Genomic DNA, 20,447 nt, shown 5'->3' on the forward strand with positions numbered 1-20,447 from the left:
TGGAACTTTTGTTGTTGAGCAAAATATTTGAATTCCTTTTCCTTAAAGGGCAGTGAAGACTAAGAAAATGGACGAGGCAGATATGGACAAGGAGATCCTGGATACATTTAGGAAGGTGGAAGTGAATATTCCCCTTCTTGAAGCAATTAAATAGATTCCAAGATATGCAAAATTTCTAAAAGATTTGTGCACACACAAGAGAAGGTTAAAAGGTAATGAAAGAGTAAACATGGCGCGATATGTTTCAACCCTCATTCAGCCCATGTCTCAGAAATGCAAAGATCCGGCAACTTTTTCCATTCCATGTACCATAGGCAATAGTCAATTTGAAAATGCTCTGTTATGGCTACATCTATTTTTAATTCTCTTGCTCTTGGACCTCTATAGAGTACAGGTGTTACCATTCAATTGGCAAATAGGAGCAATGCTCGTCCTGTTGGACTTGTTGAGGATGTACTTGCTCGAGTTAGTGAATTGATATTTCCTACAGATTTTTACATTCTGGACATTGAGGGAGAGAATAAGTCCAATAGAGTGCCTATCATCTTAGGGAAACCATTCTTAAAGACTGCTATAACAAAAATTGATGTACATGCTGGAACTTTATCCATGGAATTTGGTGATAGCATAGTAAAATTTAACATCTTTGATGCTATGAAACGCCCCATGGAAGATCATTCTATTTTTCAAATTGAATTGCTTGTTGATTTTGTTGATAACACTTACCCCGATATGTTTGCTACTGATTTTCCTTCATTGTCTGGTTTTGATGATACTTATACTTGTGAATTTTGTGCAGATATTCAATTATGTTTTGTGTGTGCTGAGACTGAAGTTGCCTTGCAGGTTGATCATTGTGCTAATATTGATATTTCTACTAACATAATTGATTTTGCAGACTTATCTTCGACCACTGGTGTTGTACCTTCCATTGAACAATCACCGACTATAGAGCTTAAACACTTCCTAAAAATTTGAAATATGCATATTTAGAAGGAAGTAGCAAGTAACATGTGATTATTTCAGCCAAACTTGTAGATGAACAAGAAGATAAGTTGTTGCAGATTTTAAGAAAATACAAGAAGGCAATCAAATGGACCTTGGTTGATATTCCTGGTATTAGCCCATCCATGTGTATGCATGGGATACTACTAGAGGATAGGGTAAAATCAGTCAAGCAACCCTAAAGGCGACTTTACCCATTAATTCTGGATGTTGTAAAAAAAAAGTGACCAAGCTCTTGCAAGTAGGCATTATATACCCAATCTCTGATAGTTAATGGGTGAGTCCGATGCAGGTAGTCCCTAAGAAAACAGGACTCACAGTGGTTAAAAATGAAAATAATGAATTTATCCCCCACACGAGTCCAGAACAATTGGAGGGTATGCATCGATTACAGGAGACTAAACTAAACCAGGCAACTAGAAAGAATCCTTTTCCTTTACCGTTCATTGATCATATGCTTGAACGGTTGGCTGGTAAGTCAGACTATTGTTTTCTTGATGGTCTTTCTGGTTATTTTCATATCCATATTGCACCAGAGGACCAAGAAAAGATCATGTTCACTTGCCCTTTCGACACATTTGCCTATAGGAGGATGCCATTTGACCTATACAATGCTCTTGGCACTTTCCAACGTTTCATGATTAGTATTTTTGCTGATTTGATAGAAAATTGTATAGAAGTTTTCAGGGATGATTTTAGTGTGTATGGTTCCTCATTTGATGCATGCTTGAACAATTTAGATAAAGTTTTGCATAGATGTATTGAAACAAACCTTGTGCTTAATTATTAAAAATGTCATTTTATGGTTGAACAAGGCATAACTTTAGGGCATTTGATCGCTAAAAATGGGATACAAGTTGGCTCTACATTGATGTGATTTCTAATTTTCCTTACCCATCTTGCATCTGCGAGATTCGTTCTTTTCTTGGCCATACAGGTTTTTATAGGCGCTTTATCAAGGATTTCAGCAAGATAGCTCTTCCGCTGTCAAACTTGCTGCAAAACGATGTCAATTTCACCTTTGACGACAAATGCAAGAAGAGGTTTGATTTCTTAAAGGCATGACTGACCTCTACTCCCATAATTCAGCCACCCAATTGGATCCTCCCTTTTGAAATTATGTGTGATGCATCTAACTATGTAGTGGGAGCAGTCCTTGCACAAAGAGTTGGTAAGGTTGTCCATGTTATTTATTATCATTCTAGGACTTTAGATTCTCCACAGGCTAATTATACTACGACTGAAAAGGAACTTTTAGCTATTGTTTTTGCACTTGATAAGTTTAGACCATATTTTCTAGGTTCGAAGGTAGTTGTTTTTACGGACCACACAACTTTGAAGTTCTTTCTGAAGAAACCAGAAGCAAAACTGATATTCATCCGGTGGACGTTGTTACTCCAAGAATTTGATTTAGAGATTAAAATAAGAGTGGAGCTGAAAATTTGGTGGCAAATCATTTGAGCATAATAAAAATGGATGAGGACCCCTAATGAGCAACTGCTATAGTTGCGTGAGGTAACTCCTTGGTTTGCTGATTTAGTTAATTATCTAGTTGCTGGAGTCCTTCCTGTAGATGCACCCAGAACACAAATACATAAACTTAAAAGTGATGTCAAATACTATGTGTGGGATGATCCATATTTGTGGAAATTCTGTAGTGACCAGGTGATTAGACGATGTGTTTCCCACCATGAGGCTCAATCCATTCTTCATCTTTGTCATGATTCTCAAGTTGGGGGACATTTTGTTCCTCATCAGACAACAAGAAAAATAGACTCGAGTTTCTTTTGGCCCACTTTATTTAAAGATGCTTTTGAGACTTACAAAACTTATGAACACTACCGAATAGCAGGAACAACAATCACTCATAGGAGTGAGATGCCTCAACAACCTATGCTTTTCTGTGAAGTATTTGATGTGCAGGGCATTGACTTTGTGAGCCATTTTCCTGTATCTTTTGGTTTTGCCTACATTTTACTAGTTGTTGATTATGTTTCAAAGTGGGTGGACGCAACACCCACAAGGACTAATGATTCTAAAGTTGTTGCAGGTTTTATCAAATCAAATATTTTTTGAAGGTTTGGAATACCTCGGGCCATCATAAGTGATCAAGGCACTCATTTTTGCAACCGCACCATGGACGCTTTGCTTCGAAAGTATGGGGTTGTGCACAGAGTTTCTACACCTTATCATCCCCAGGCTAACGGGCAAGCTAAAATCTAAAACAGGGAAATCAAAAAAAATCTTAGAAAAGATGGTGCAGCCAAAGAAGAAAGACTAGAGCCACCGACATGAAGAACCTCTTTGGGCTCATAAAACAGCCTACAAAACACCAATCGGGATGTCCCCTTACCGACTTGTGTTTGGTAAGGCATGCCACCTCCCAGTGGAAATAGAGCACCGTGCTTATTGGGTGGTCAAGAGTTGTAACCTTGAGATGGAGAAAGTAGGTTTGGAGAGAAAGCTTCAATTGCAACAACTTGAAGAGCTTAGACTTGAAGCTTATGAGAACTCTCGAATCTATAAGGAGAAAACTAAGTACTTTCATGATAAGATGATTTCTAGGGAGGAATTTTCCATTGGCAAAAAAGTTTTATTGTTCAACTCCCGTTTGAAAATTATGGTTGGGAAACTTCGATCTAAGTGGATTAGCCCCTTTGTTGTTACTAACATTTTACCTCATGGTGCAGTGGAAATAAAAATTGAAAACACCGAGAAAGTATTCAAAGTAAGTGGACAACGCCTCAAGCTGTTCCATGAGAGCTTTGTGCTACCATAAAAGAACTCTTCTTGAAAAAGCCCACCTACACTGAAGTTTAAATAGGGAGCTCCCTTTCCTTACTCTTATTTTATACTTGTTACTTTCATTGATGACAATGTGTAATTTAAGTGTTGGGGCATTATTTAAGATTTTATTTATTATATTTCAAAAAATAAATAAATAAAAATGGACATTGCATTGCATGTTTTTTCATCAAATTTTGTGGTTATAAATGTTGTGAGTTTGTTTGGACTAACATGATTGGATAGTATCTTTGCATTCTTGGTAAAATAAATTGGATTAAAATGCTAAATTGTGTATCATTTGTGATAGGTCATTAACCTTTGTGAGATTTTTTAGCCTTATTATGAATGGAATACATTTTTCCATCTTTTCTTTCTTGTGTGTTATCTCACTCATGATTGCAAGTTACGCCAGAACTTGACTTGACTCTTGTCTGCATGCACATATTGAAATGATATATGCATTTGTTTCTTGTTAAGCTACTAGACAAATAAGACTACCCTACAATTATCCATTTGTGTAAGCCACTTTGAGCCTAATTATCTCATTATTTGTTATATAGCTCATTACAAGCCTAAAAGTGAAAATCAATGAATTTACCCAATCTTAGGGGATAAATGAGTCTTTCCTTAAACAAGTGTGTGGGTGCTCAACTTGTTTGTTTAAATTTGAGGGTTATTAAAAATAAAATAAAAAAAGAGAAAAAAATATGTGGAATAAAATGAGGAAAAATGGTTATGTTGTGAGAAAAGAGAATGTGAAAATAAAAGTCGATAATATTTTGTTGAGTTACTTCTTAATGTTGTTTTTCTCTTTTAATCATTACTCCTTTATTCTCTTTGATTTTTAGCCCTAGTCTCCTTAAGATTATCTCACCCTTACCTTGGCCACGTTACAACCTGAATAAACACCTTTTGATCATTATGTGCATGTGTTTCAAATATAGATGTAGAGGTTTGTCAAGCCTATGGTAGTGCTAACTTTCATGATGTGCTTTGAGTGTAAACAGTAGCTCAAACACTTTGAGTATAAACACTTTGAGAGAATTTTATATCTTGGGAGGACTCTATCACTTATGATGCATTCTTTAGTTAACTTGTCCTCTTGTTTGCCTTGATTGTCATAAAACACTATTCATGATTGCCTTAAGCTAGAAATTTTTTTCCTCTCACCACTTTGCATTCATAAGAACATTTGGAACACATGCATTATTTTGCTTGGAGTGCAAAAGCTTAAGTGCGGGGGAATTTGATCATAGCATTTGGGCACATGTTTCTAGCTTTTTAGTTTGGTATTTTAAAAGCTCTTTATAGCTTAGAATAATTTTTTAGCTTGTTTCTAAACTTTAGGTCGAAATTGAATTATAATTTTATTATTTGCATTTTGACCCTTGCTCGCTCTGTAGGCCATAACTTGAGCTCTGGATAACGTATTGGCGCATACGAGCAGGTGTTGGACCAATGTCGAACTTTACTGGGCCTAAATTGTAGATTTCGTAATTTGAACTTTTGTAATAATTTTAAATAGCATGTCACTTATTTTTAAACCCTAAAGCTCAAAATTGAGTACTATATATTGGGAGTTTTCTTTCTTTTCTAGGGGATGAAATTTTAGGATTTAGATTGATGCAAGAAATAAATACTTTTTATTTTAATTTCATGGAAGACTAATTTTATAAGATTAATCAATGAGTTCAGAGTTTAATCAACATCTTGAGATTCAAGTTACACTGTCAATTTCGCTTCATGATTCTATCTCTGTTTATTTGATTATATTGATATTATGATTGCTTAAATTGAATTGCAATAGGATCGATTAAATTCATTTGACAGAATTTGATTTCGGTTTCTAATTTAATTGAATTATAATTATGCGACCTCGTTAATTGTAATATTTTGGTGATTGTGATGCTTAATCCAGTCAAAGAAACCGAATTCATATAAGATTGATTACGCTTGTTTGATGAATTCTATAGTCAAATAAGAATAGAATTACGAATTAGAAATTAAACTCATTGATAGAATTTGTGATAGGTCTGAAACTCGAATAAGTTGATTAATCGTTTTGCTCATCTGTTAAAACAAAAATATATTAAAAAAATAAAAAATAAAACCTTTCGAATTTCAACGTTCAATTTGGATAATATTATTATATCAGAAGTCCTTGCGAAATGACTCGAGTTATTACCTCTATTTATATTTTATCAATTGTATTTGATCCGTGTGCGACAACAGAACACCTAACATTTAATGTATAATCACATTGAGATGTTGACAAAAAAACACACTATGGGGCAAATAAAGTGTTCATTATGAAAAAATTATATTATAATTAAAAATATATTAAGAGTAATAAAGAATATGTCAAAAGAAAGTATTATCACCGATTGTTAAGACTTAAGATATATTATCAACTATACAATATATGTTTCAGTATTAGTAAAAAGAAATTTATGATAAGCATATATATTATCCTTAAATGACACTTATTTCTCTGTATTAATTTAGTTGACTAAACTTATTTTCGTCTATTACATACAATTTTTTAGTATCGGTATTTAAAATTTTTAATGGCAAATTTTTGAACGGTTTCTATTTATATTGCCATAATTTTTTTGTAAACAATATTTCATGTTATAGTATCAAAGGGCTAATTAAATGTCATAGACTTTTGAATCGGTCTAGCCTTCAAAAAAGGGCATATATGGTTTATCACTGATAATTAACCGATTGCAAGCATATTTGGTCTTAATCTAGATCAATTATAGTAATAATCGTCTTAACCTAAATGCTGTAAACTTTTGTCTATATATAAGAAGTCGTACTAAAGATAAAAACAATTTTGTATCAATTCTACCAACGGCTTCTAGGAACAACAATAGAATTTCTTAAATCAGTAAAATAAAAGAATCAAGGAGTCTGAATGTTTGTGTAATATGACTAGGATTTATTAGAGATGTTGCGCGTGACAAACATCAATTCTCGTTTGACATGATTCTTATGTTTTTAATAAATTTATAAAAAGATAAAAAAAAAAATAAGCTGAAGGGTTTTGTTTTTTAATAAATTAAATTTTTTTAAAAATAAATTTAATAAGTGGTGGGTTTCTCAGTTATATTTTTTACATTTGACATATGTTTTATTATATTTTTTAATAACTTTCACATATGCTTTAAATTTTAGTTATTAATCGATAAATTTATTTTTTATAGGCTAATCAAATACATGCAACTGTGTGTAGAACGATGATTTACTTACAAGAAAGTCGTTTATATTCTATGTTTAACTTTGAGTTCGCAACAAATAGAGAGTCGTACCGTAACACAAAACATTAGTATAAATTAATCTTTGAGTTTAATACAAAATTGACTGAAAAGATTCCTTTCAACATTTATCTCATCTCCAACCCTAATTAGATTTTTTCGAGTGATTATGATACCAACTTTTTAGCTGGCCAATACAAAATATTTCCTTTTATTGTTAATTATAATTATCAAGTCTAACTTTTTATGATATACTATTCAATATATTTTGCCTCCAATTAATCATGTTAGTTTTTTTTTTTTTTTAAGATGTTCATGAGCAGATGTTGAAATTCATAAAGTGTATAAGAGAAATGGTGTCATGACCAAAATGGTTACCAAAGAACGTGACTACGTACGATAGGTAAGAATTTATACCACGGCAATAATTTGTTAATATTTACATAACGTGTATAATCTTTTTTCTAAATAATCATATACAATATATCTATATTATTTTAATAATTTTAAAAATATATTAATTACATTTATATTTTCACATATTATATATATATATATATGTCACCTATATTATTTTAATTATATATTATATATATGTCTATATCTTTTATATATATATTCGGTGTATATATTTTCATATTCAAAGATTACGTTAATTGATGAATATGTACGAACTTAATTCATTTGTTGTTGCTGGTGAGATCGAAAATGTCACGGTCATTGTAATGCTAGCAAAAGTAAAACTTTAGCAACATAATTTGCTACTCATTCTTGAATTTTCTAAATTTAAAATTACTATTTATCTTATTATTTATTTTTATTGGCAATTATTGATATATTGAATTGACCTTAAGTTTCTAAGACATACAAACCTTTATAAAAAATAAATTACCCTTGGATTAATTACAAATAATATTTTGTTTCTTTAATATTAAAAATCATACAATCTTATTAATACTCATTTGTGTTTAAATTCTTACAAGAAACATATTCATTGGTGAATAACACTACGTGAAAAATAGTATTTTACAGCGTTTTTTTTAAGCCATTTACAGCGCTTTTTCAAAAAATTAAGCGCTGTAGTATCCAGCGCTGTAAAAAGATACAACAGCGCTCTTTAAAATAAAATAAAAAAAGCGCTGTAAATCTCTTCTAAAAACGCGCTGCTTGTTGTATTAGTTTTACGGCGCTTTTTAAAAAAAGCGTTGTAATATGCATTCCTTTATTTCAATTAGATCTCTTTCTGGGATTATAACAACAATCTCCTTCATAAATCGTAATATACAGTATCCGCAGTCTATGTTGTTAGTTTGACGAGAGCACTATAAAATAAAACATATAAGTCAATAAATATTTGTGGATTGATTGTTAATGAAATTTTAAAGCCATACATTTCAAACCTTTATTAGAATCCATGTGATTTATTTGATTTTTGCTTCGACACTGTAGCACCCATTTGAGCTCGGAAAACTTGTAAAACACTATCAAATAAATGTGATTATTAGCATTAACAGACACATTATATATATATATATAAGAAATAAATGAATAAATGAATACAATACCTGAAGAGTGCGAAGAAATACGTAGAGTTCATAAGGTTACGGTTTCGTTAAGATGATTTGCAATGAGAAGGATAATGAAGAGGAGAAGGACACTGAAGTGTTGTGAAGTTTATGTAATAAAGAGGAAACTGAAGCGAGTTATATTTTATTTTTTAAAAGCCTATTACAACGCTTTTTTTAAAGAGCGTTGTAAAAGACCTCCTTATTTTACTTTTAAAAGCCTATTACAGCGCTTTTTTAAAGAGCGCTGTAAAAGACCTCCTTATTTTATTTTTTAAAAGCCTACTACAACGCTTTTTTTAAAGAGCGATGTAAAAGACCTCCTTATTTTACTTTTAAAAGTCTATTACAGCGCTTTTTTTAAAAAGCGTCGTAAAAGACCTCCTTATTTTACTTTTAAAAGCCTATTACAACGTTTTCTTTAAAGAGCGCTATAAAAGACCTTCTTATTTTATTTTTAAAAGCCTATTACAGCGCATTTTTAAAAAGCGCTGTAAAAGACCTCCCTATTTTACTTTTAAAAGCCTATTACAGCGCTTTTTTTAAAGAGCGCTGTAAAAGACCTCCTTATTTTATTTTTTAAAAGCCTATTACAGCGCTTTTTTTAAAGAGCACTGTAAAAGACCTCCTTATTTTACTTTTAAAAGCCTATTACAGCGCTTTTTAAAAAAGCGCTATAAAAGACCTCCTTATTTTATTTTTTAAAAGCCTATTACAACACTTTTTTAAAGAGCGCTGTAAAAGACCTCCTTATTTTATTTTTTGAAAGTGTATTACAGCGCTCTTTTACAGACTTTTTAAAGCGCTTGTCCAAAAGCGCTGTAAAAGACCTCCTTATTTTTTTTTTAAAACCTTTTTACAGCGCTTTTCCAAAAAGCGCTCTAATAGGTCCTTTAATTATGTGAAATCAAAGTCTTTTACAGCGCTTGTCAAAAAAACACTGTTGTATCCTCCGTTATTTTTAAAATATCATACAACAGCGCTTGTATTTAATAAGCGCTATAAAATATCATTTTTGGCGTAGTGTAAGTACTCCCACCATTCAGAATTTCATTTAATCAATCAATTACAATTTAATTCCAAAATATTTGTATATATATGGAAATGAAAAGCAATGAATCACTATCTTCTATATTTTCAATAAATTTGATATAATTAGCATTTATTTCCCATAAATACATATATACATATATAATTGAAAATATAGACACGTTTTTATGATTCTTTATCACTAAATATTAGTCTATTATTTATTTATAGCATATTTTTTACATATAAACTATTTTATTAAAACACATTAATTATGAGTAAAATAAATTTTGTTTTGTCATTTTCAATTGAATTTATACATTTGAAATTTGTATTCATTGTTGGGAGTCATCTTTTATCGTCATGGACACCATGAAACATGTCATTGACACAAATGACTAGTGGTATACAACTTGTGTGTACAATAACAAAGTAATCTATGATGAGCACATGTATTCCTATGAAAAATGTAACAAACATGTCATAAATATTTCCCCTGGCTGTAGAATTAAATTCCTTATGAATGACACAACTAATTCAACCATCTGTATTATATTTGATCGGAATGCTTCCATGCTATTTACAAAATTAGCAGCATCTTAGATTGAAACATTTGGGGTATGTATGTTCATCCTTTTTGTATCACAAGCACTATATGTTAAACACAATAAAAGTATATGTGTTGTACATAATTAGCTAACTTCAACTTTATTTGATTAATTCTTATAAGATATTTCTTCTAGAATCATCTCCAAAGAAATTTCAAATCTGGTGGATTCTACCTTTCTTTTCAAAATTGAATCAAATGTGTGTCGCGAAACTCAATTTGAAATATCATACAATGTCAAGAAACTCACAAATAACCCAAAGTTGATTGCAAATTTTAAAGTCATTGAAGTTTAATTTTCTAATTTTCTAATTTCCAAATTTAATACATATACATGCTTTGTTTTTGGGTAAATACTAATCTATTATTTTAGATGGCTAATATTGAAGTAGCAATATCAATTATAAGGAATGAGGTTTTAATTGTGATGCTTTTGTAAGAACACCCTCGTAGGAAAATATCAAACTTGGGTTGACCGACATCCGTTAGTGACATAACACAATTATCTATTTTATCTCATTGTATTGATGTCTTTCACTACTTTTATGACATAGTGTCCAACAATGTTTATTTTTACACACTCATTAGATTTTCACATTCTTTTTTCATATTAAGTCATATTTTAGCTTTTTTTAAACTTAATAACAATACATAGTATATAACCTAAAACTTTTTTAACCAACTAAAATTTTAATATGCATGTCTACAGAAAACATTTATCTGTTCAATCATGTCGGTAGTAAGAATCTTGATTGTTTATGTACTTTGACGATGACAAATACAAAAAGATTAACTTCAACTGATATGGAGTTCTTAAAGATGATGACAAACATATTTTAAAAGCAACATGTATTCTTCAACAACCATTAGAAACTTTTTTAGTAATGTCCAAAACACTTTCATAAACATTTTTTAATGTCATATATACCAACCGTATTACATGCTTAATTTTATAAATTGTTCGGAAAAAAAAATAAAGACCGTGGAAATACACTAGTTTTGATTGATATTAGGTATTCAAATAAAGAAAATTAATTGGCATTGCGTCAGGAAAGAAATAGGAGCAAAGGTCACTTGTCATCAACATCCACTATGCCACAAGATTATACATAGACAAGTAATTTTAATCTATATTATTAAATTATTTTAAATTATTCAAATGATTTTATGTTACGGTTTTATTGGAGAATAAAATTATCAAATCATTTAAATTTTTTTTCTACCATATAAAAGTAATATATGACAATTGATTATACTAAATAGTTTTATTTTTATTTTTATTATTGTATACATTGTTTGTTAGTTATTGAAACATTTTCCAACCAGTTGAACATTGAAAAGAATAATGTAGTGCGCAAATGTTTATCTCACCAGTATCTAATTTTGTTTTCAAATTTCTAATAAACTAATAAATTTTTTTTAAAACAAAAATTTAATTTATATATTTTTAGTAATGTTCGATGTAGGTAACCTGGATATATAGTTTTTGTAACACACAGTTGTAGTTTGAAGAACGTGCCAACGAACGAAGAAGCGAGTCAAATGTTGAGTTCTCATTATTGTATGAAAGGGAAGGTCAAATTTCCATTTCTCGAAAGATCTCCCGAACTAATGTACAAGTTTATGCATGGTGCTCATCCAAAAAGTAACCACTATCTAGACAACATATGTGCTTATAATAGCATGTTTTCCTTTACTTCACTTGGAGGTAAGATTGAAAGAACTGTCAATGATGGTGGCAGACCACCACAATTCATTCTTAGTTTCCATCGTATAGGTAGTTTGATGTTGGAAGTTGGTGTTATGTCTAAATTTGTTCAGTTGTAAATATATGACACACAAAATAAGGCAGCGAAGATAGGTAGTTGAGTCAATTTGTGTTTATATTTAAGCTTAAATTAATTTATTTTGTTAGACTAAATATATTTTTAGCCCATATAAACATTATTAGTTCAACTAACAAATGTCGATATTGTTAACTTAGATGTCTTGTCCCGAATTCGAACCTGGGACGTCATAGTTGTGTAAGTTAATTATGGTGAAATTTATCATGTCTTCTAAGACAAAAAAAATTATGACTTTCCAAATTTTTGTTCATGAAAAAACATTTACTTTTACTTCCACTTTTGATTATATAGAGTTTTTGTTATCAATTAAATTTAATAATTGATTTCAAAATATTTCGAAAATGGACACTAAAAGTGAATAAAAAACTTCCACGTATGCAGAAAAGTTGCAAATATTTTTTATAGGGAAAACAAATAAAAATTTTAAATTTTTATTGGGGTTAAATACTTGCGACAAGGTTCCAACTATAAAATTATTGGTGACAACAATTCAATTAAAAAGGGCAAAGATGTAATTGTGAAAAATTCTATTGGTGAATATGAAAGGTTATATAAAGCCTATGTGTCATTCCTACCTATTCAATATCCACTATTGTTTTCTTATGGAGAAGATGGATTTCATATTGAAATTAAAATTAGATCAGAGGATCACAAAAACATTGAGCAGAAAAGGAATATAGTCAATGAGGGAGTTTATATCCTATAAGATTCAAGACAGATTAATTGAGTACGGTAATATTTTTCACTCAAGGAGATTATTCAAACAATGTTGTAGATTGTTATACCATGATGGAAACTCAACATCTTACTTATATTAGGGTCCATCAAGGAACCATAAGGTGTGACATTGTGAATGAATTGTAGGTGAGACTGATGCAAGTGATAACGGTTGTAAGATTGTACTTCCAACATCAATTACAAGAGGCATGAGATATGTGTTCAATAATTGTCAAGACACAATGGCTATTTGCAAGAGATTTTGATATCTTGATTTGTTCATAACGATAATATGTAATTCAAATTGGAGGGAAATTCAAGATTTCATTAAACAAAGTGACTTGAAGGCTTACGACATACCTAATATTATTTACATGGTCTTTAAAACAAAGTTGGATCATTTGATGGATGACTTAAAGAAAGATGAACTATTCGGGAAAGTTGATGCAGGTATGCTATATATTTTAGGCTAAATTACATTTGTGGTCCCTTAACTTAATTTCAGGTAACGTTTTAGTCCTTTATCTTTTTTTCCCGACTTAGTCCTTTATTTTAATTTTAAGTGACAATTCGATATTTTATGTTTTAAAAATTCAACAATGTTATCCTTTTTTATACAAAAATTCAAAAAAAAAAATTCAATCAAAGCTCATAAAATTAATTATATTCTTCAATATAATACAAGTTTCATCAAATTTGTAACGCAAATTTTCAAATAAACTCATATTTTCATACTTTATTTGATATTGTTAGGAATAAATGACTAAATCGGGAAGAAAAAAAAGATAAAGAACTAAAACGTTACCTGAAATTAAGTTAAGGGACCACAGATGTAATTTAGCCTATATTTTATTACAGTTTTATACAAGGATAATAAAGATATAAACATTGTTGTGAATGAGAGTGAGAATCTTAAAACAATATTTATTGCGTGGTTCCAGGCTAATTGTATATATCCTAACGGTCGAAATCTAACATATGCTTAATTTTCCACCAAGTTGGTGTATTTAAAAGATAAAAAAAAAAATATGGTTTCCACGTCAAAGGGGTGACCAAATAGGAAGGCTTGCATACGCTCCACCCGGAGTTGGTCTTTTGTACTATATGAGATTACTATTAACTATTCAATGAGGTTGCATGGGATACACATGTTTAAAAAATGTTAATGGCAAAACATATAATACTTTTGAAAAACCGTGTGATGCACTTAGATTATTAGTGGATGATAAAAATTTCATTGATCCAATAATTGAAGCAAGTGAATTAAGCTCTAGTCATCAACTATGTAGATTGTTTGTTAATCTATTGGTAATGAGCACAAAGACAAATCCATATGATGTTAAGAAGTCAACGTGCCATTTGTTAGTTGATGGTATTTTATATAGCATAAGGAAAAGTTTAAATAATCTAAGTACTTTTTTTTAGTAAAATTAGTTTAATTTATTTTCATTCATACATCTATATCGTTAACATTAATCACATACAACTTTTTTACATATTTCCAAATTCGTGAGGAACAATTGAAGAACCTTTGTTTAATTGAAATAAGAAAACTATTGCACACAAACAAAAGGTCTCTTAAGAATCTCAAATACATACGAGTACCAAATATGTTAATCGGAGATGATTTATGTATTAAATTTATTACAAACCAACTCAATTACGATATAGATGAGTTGAATATGCATCATTCTAAACTTATAAACATATTTACCACTGAACAAAGAGGTGTATATGATCAAATTTTTTGGTCTGTGGAGTCTAGATGTGGTAAACTTTTCTTCTTATACGATTATGGAGGAACAAATAAAACTGTTATCTAGAAAACATTGTCTGCAGGTCTGCGTTTAAAAGGATTCATAGTCCTTAATGTGGTCTCAAGTGGCATTGCATCATTGTTACTACCAGACAGCCGTACAACTCAAATAATATTCCTTTGGAGATTAACAAAGCATCAAAATGTGGTGTTAATAAAAGAGATGATAAGGCTAAACTATTTAGACAAACCAAATTGATTATATGGGATGAAGCACCAATGATGAGCAAATACTGCTTTGAGGACATCTCAATGTGCGACATAATTTCGTTTAATAGGATAGAAAACAAACATAAACCATTTGGTGGAATTCCAATTGTATTAGGTGATGATTTTAGACATATATTGCCTATAGTTCGAAGAGGTTTGAGATCAGACATACTTGTTGCTTCTATCAACGCTTCGATCTTATGGAAGTATTGGAAAATGTTGAGGTTGACGACCAATATGCGGCTACGTGCTTCATCCATACCTGGTGAACATAATGATATTAAGAACTTTGTTGATTGGGTTCTTTCAATAGGGGATGAAGATCATTCTGTCGATGAGAATGGAGAGATACATGTCAAAATTCCAAATGATTTACTTATACACGACACAATTGATCCTTTACGTGCCCTTATAGATTTCACTTATCTTGACATTTTAAACAACATGCATGATATTGCATTTTATTTAGAACGAGGGACCCTTGCTCCAACTTTAAATGTTGTTGAGCACATCAACAATACCGTTTTATCATTGATTTCAGGTGAAGAAAAGGAATATGAGTTCAAATTTAATATGTAAATTTGATGTAAATGATCTACAAAGTCAATAGTTCACTATTGAATTCCTCAATGATATTAAATGCTCATGTATTCCAAATCACTAATTGACACTTAAAGTAGGTTGTCCTGCAATATTAATGATAAATATTGATCAACCTGTTGGGTTGGGTAATCGAACAAAAATTACAATCACTCATTTGGGCAAGAATTTATTAGGGGCAACCATTATCATAGAAAAAGAAATGCAGAATATAAAATTATAATTCTAAGAATGAATATGGTTCCTAGTGTTTTGAGTTTATCATTTATGTTTATGAGGAGACAATTTTCGTTGACTCTTTATTTTGCAATGACAATTAATAAGAGTAATGGTCAATCTCATGTTGGCAAATAACTTCCTAAACTAGTTTTCACATATGGCCAGTTATATGTGGCTGTATCTAGAGTCACATCTAGAAAAAAGTAAGAAGTTGCTTATTCTAAAAGACGGTAATCAAATATGTGACGAGGCCGTTAATATAGTTTATTGTGAAATTTTTTGAAATGTGCAATCAACTATACCAAACAACATAACTTTATTTATACTATCCATTTTAAAATATAATTTGAACACGCTTGATATATATATATATATATATATATATATATATATATATATATATATATATATATATGATAATATATATTTTGTTTATTTTATAATATACAATATTTTATTTATTTATGATTTATATAAAATATAAATTATAATTTGAGCACTCTTTTTTATTTATTATATATGATAATGTATGTTTTGTTTATTTTATAATATACAATATTTTATTTATTTATAATTTATATAAGATATAAATGTGAATGCAAACTACATTGTTTTGATTGATCGAATAATATGCTTTGTGCTTGCCAGGACTACACACTAGTTATTGATTGATCGAATAATATGCTTTGTGCTTGCCAGGACTACACACTAGTTATGTATATTATTCTTAAATGTTATATTCTATTTGTATTTATGATAGTGGAAAACATATATTATTAATAAAAATAATTTGATGAAATTAGTATTCTCTCTTTTATTTATAGTAATTTATTAATATGTGAAATGAGAAAAAATTACTTTAATTGTTACACACATAGATTACTTTAAATAAATTTTAAATGTTAAACTTTAAAATTGTAAACAGGTGTGTGTTTAGCTAGCTAGGCGTTTGTAATGTAAACATCAAGAAGATAAAAGACACTGATAAAAATGGATATTTGATTAAGGGTATGCATAATAGATATAATATATGTAAAAGAAGTAAAAGTGAAAGAAGATTGAAAACAATAGAAAATGAAAAGTTAAATAAATACTTAAATGAAAAAATAAAAGCAAAGAGACAAAAAATTTGTTAGCTTTAGGAAACATAGAATAAAAGTACCTTAGTAAGTTTGAAGCAAATACATTTTTTTATATATAAACTCGACAGCTTTTTTATTGATTATGGTCAATTCTAACATTTACAAGTGTGGTCTATGGTGGATCAATTGTTTTACCATTTGATCAAACTGATATACACTATACACACTGAATCTAATCTACCCTGTCTCAAAATTATCTCCGACTTGTCTCTGTCTCATGGAAAGCTGCATTGATTGTGAACGTGGATTTGCGGAGCCCTACCTATGGCAGGAGATGGGACTTCACATTAGAGAAGATGTAAAAATATTGACATTAAAAAAAATGAGATTTGTCTTAATTAAAAGAAGTTAAAAGGTTGTATAATTAATAAAGATGGGAAAGTGGAAAGGAGAAGGATCAAATTCAATGTGAAGAGACCGTGGTGAATAAAAATATCCATTATACACCACTTCTACCATTTATCTATTGAAGTCATCGTGTCATGAAGATAATCATTCTGGTGAGTCAAGAAATGTTTGAAAGAGTTTTAAACAAAATGTTCTAAATTTGATCTAAAAAATTAATGTAATCTAACTTAATTATTAATATTTGTCTATAGATTATTCCATAAACTGATTTTATGTCCTCCAATGGGAAATGCTAGATTAACTCTGAAATTGATTTTTTGGACCACCTTTTCTTTTCGTAAGTTCTGGTTTACCAACATTATTAATTTCCACCGGTTCTTGCTCTTTGCAATAAATAAGTTATAAAACTATTAAATAAGACAAAGCAGAGGTACCCTACAGAAAAGGCTAAGGTGTTTTTCTTCCCTTTCTCCCAAGTAAAGTACCGTAGCGTAAAATTACTAACCGCTGTGTCATGTACATTAAACGAGGATCCAACTCGATGTAATTCTTGTGTGGATAAGACTAAATAGACTTTAAGTTTTGTAAGGGTTGAGTCTGATGGTCGATTGTAAGCTTCCATCTCACATTCTTAAAAGTTTGATCGTTAATCTGTTTACAAATTTATTTTATTTAATATCTTTAAATAAAAATATTAAATATTTTTATATAAAATAATCAATTAATACGTTAATGGAATTAAATTCTACTTTAATTTTAAATAATTTAATTTTATATAATATTTTATTTTATATTCATATATTTAAAATTATCAAAAATTAAAAAAAGTTAATATAGTTAAATTATTAAAAATTTAATATTTAAAAAAAATCAAATTTTAATGTAATAATAAATATCAGTTATATTTATTTAAATAAATAGATCTTTTTAATTAAATATTTTTAAATAAAAGTTTTGATCTTGACTGTTTAAAAGAAATTTAAATTAACTTTCTAGTTATTCTCATTCCTCTTCTGGTAATATATTAATAGTCTTTCATCTCAAAGTATCAATCAAATGATTAAAATTTAAATTTGATATTTTTAATTATAAAATTAAAGTCTAAATTGTTTTAAACAATCCGAACTCGATTAAATAGCCCAAAAAATCTTGATTCCATCAATTCAGGATTTTGGGATTGCCATAAATCCAAATTCATTAAATAAAATGCTTATAAAGCATTCAGGTTGCTTCAACAAACTAATAGAAAAAGTTGACTTCACAATGATAAAGTAACGAGGCAATAACATAAATTTCATCATAAATTTAGCAGCAAAATGTTGAAGTAGCAAAAATTAGAAACCCAAATTTATTTGTCTGTCTAAAATCTCTTCATAATTTCCAAGAGAAATTAATTATTACAATTTAAAACTCTTCTGCATTAAAAGCTCTCTCAATCTCTCTTATTATGCATTTTCATTAACAAACATGGTTCTTAATTGGAGTTACACTCACGATTACACTATAAATCTTTATATTGCAGAAAAATGCAAACAAATACAGAGACTTTTAGATCCACGTACAACTGCAATTTAATACCATGACAACAAGCTAACACAATATTGTGTTTAAAATTAAGCTCAAAATTAAAGGAGATGCATCAAACTCTTTTTTATTACATCCTAAACACAAAAGGATCAAGGAATTGTGAATGATCTTTTCAAACTGCATAAAATGTTTAAGATTCACTCACACATTCACTCTCACAGATCTTAGAATCAAGGCTTGTCATTTGAGAGGAACAAGCTCAAGAGTCAAGACCATAGGACACAACTAAAAACCTTGAATTACCAGAAAAAAATTGGGACAAAAACCAAAATTGATCTCTAATTATGATATCTCTCATTACATATTTTACTCTTTTATATTTCTAATTTTCGTCTCCGGTTTAAATTTTTCAAGTAGCGTGACGAAGTACTAACACAAACACCAATAGAATAAGCCACTAACACAAATTCAAAGACACCAATCATAATTTGAGAAAATAAAGGTGATAAAATGTAATTGTTTACATCAGTGTTGTATTCCTACAAACACTGACACACGTTGGACACAAGATACATCTTCAATCTAAAGTGTCTGACTCCGTGTTATATAAAGACACATATTGATTACCTTATGCGCCTCTTGTAGTTACTTTGGAAGCCACTGTTAGAACTGGCAGAACGAGGAATTCCAAAGCACAATGTTGAAGTTGGTGAACCAGCACCATCATTTTCTTCATTTTCAACACTGAAGTCAAAAGATGATCCATGGCTTAAGAATCTCCTCCTACCCCTCGTCGCGGGGTTAATTTTCGAAGAATCTACTGCTGATGATGAATTTGAAGGGTCTAAAGATGACAACGAAGACGGCGAGGACCACGAAGACTGGTTGATTTTCTTGAGGTTTAGTTTTTGTAGCAAAGCCAAAAGAAGATTGAATTTTGAGTGTTTTTTTTCATTCTTTTTGGTGCTATTATTGATATTGTTGAAATGATAGGAAGGTGGAGGTGTGAGGGGAGGAATAGTGGTTTCAGAGAATGTGTATTTGGGAGTGCCAGGTTGAGATTCCCAAACAAATGGAACAGCAACAGAAACTCTGAAAGATGGGTTACAATTGGAACTTTCCTTTGAAAGTAGCCTGCTGAAAAATTTGTCATCTTGTTTAATTTGAAGAACATTCTTTTGATGAATCTCACGTGTAGAATTTGAACTTAACATCTTTGTTTGATTTGAAACACTGCAAAAGAAGGAGAAGAAAAAAGTTTTGGGGATGGTTTCTGGTTTAAGTAAGTAAGAGTGTCAAATACAATTGGAGTTATCATAGTAATTTGCATATGTTTTTATATAAGCATATTGTAACTTGTAAGTGTATGGTAACAAATGAAAACTAATTGGCTATTCACAGAAATTGGTATTAAAACTAGACCACAGTTTAAGTTACAAAGGTTGCAATTTTTTGGCCCAAGTGTTTTGACCATTTTTTTCTGCTTATTTTACTCTAATTTACTGCCTCTGTCTTATAAACAATTATTGAAAAGGAAAAAAATTGTCATTAAATATAATCATTTTTAGATGCATTTTTATTATTTTTTTTATAAATTATTTCTTATTAATATTACTAATTTGTCTTAAAATGTAGAAAATAAGTTTAACACATTTAAATATAAATATTATTTTAGAAATATTGATACATAAACTAAATAGATAAATATTCTACTAATTTTTTTTTAATGTGACTAAAAAAACAATAAATAATTTCATTTGATAATTTA

General features: G+C 29.7%; 1 protein-coding gene and 1 pseudogene across 2 annotated transcripts; one reads left to right on the forward strand and one right to left on the reverse strand.

Moving 5' to 3' along the window:
* Positions 1-229: 229 nt before the first annotated feature.
* LOC101513722 (uncharacterized) lies at positions 230-15,945 on the forward strand (annotated as a pseudogene).
* A 904-nt stretch (positions 15,946-16,849) lies between these two features.
* LOC101509538 (uncharacterized) lies at positions 16,850-20,089 on the reverse strand. 2 transcript variants are annotated; one of them, XM_012717415.3, is made up of 2 exons: positions 19,307-20,089; positions 16,850-17,062 (listed from the first exon to the last, which is right to left on the reverse strand). In XM_012717415.3, the coding sequence occupies exons 1-2, from the start codon at positions 19,891-19,893 to the stop codon at positions 17,020-17,022; spliced, it is 630 nt and encodes a 209-aa protein (XP_012572869.1). In that variant the 5' UTR covers positions 19,894-20,089; the 3' UTR covers positions 16,850-17,019. The 2 variants fall into 2 exon arrangements, with proteins under 2 accessions (XP_012572869.1, XP_004506443.1); XM_004506386.4 differs by having other exon boundaries at positions 16,853-17,066; positions 19,307-20,086.
* Positions 20,090-20,447: the final 358 nt, after the last annotated feature.

Source organism: Cicer arietinum, chromosome 6 (genome assembly GCF_000331145.2).
Source record: "Cicer arietinum cultivar CDC Frontier isolate Library 1 chromosome 6, Cicar.CDCFrontier_v2.0, whole genome shotgun sequence".
Lineage (NCBI taxonomy): Eukaryota > Viridiplantae > Streptophyta > Magnoliopsida > Fabales > Fabaceae > Cicer > Cicer arietinum.

Coding starts and splice junctions, on each gene's coding strand:
- LOC101509538 (XM_012717415.3), bottom strand. CDS start 19,893: ATGTTAAGTTCAAATTCTACACGTGAGATTCATCAAAAGAATGTTCTT. Junction 17,063..19,306: donor AACTACAAGAGGCGCATAAG/GTAATCAATATG, acceptor TGCCATAGGTAG/GGCTCCGCAAATCCACGTTC.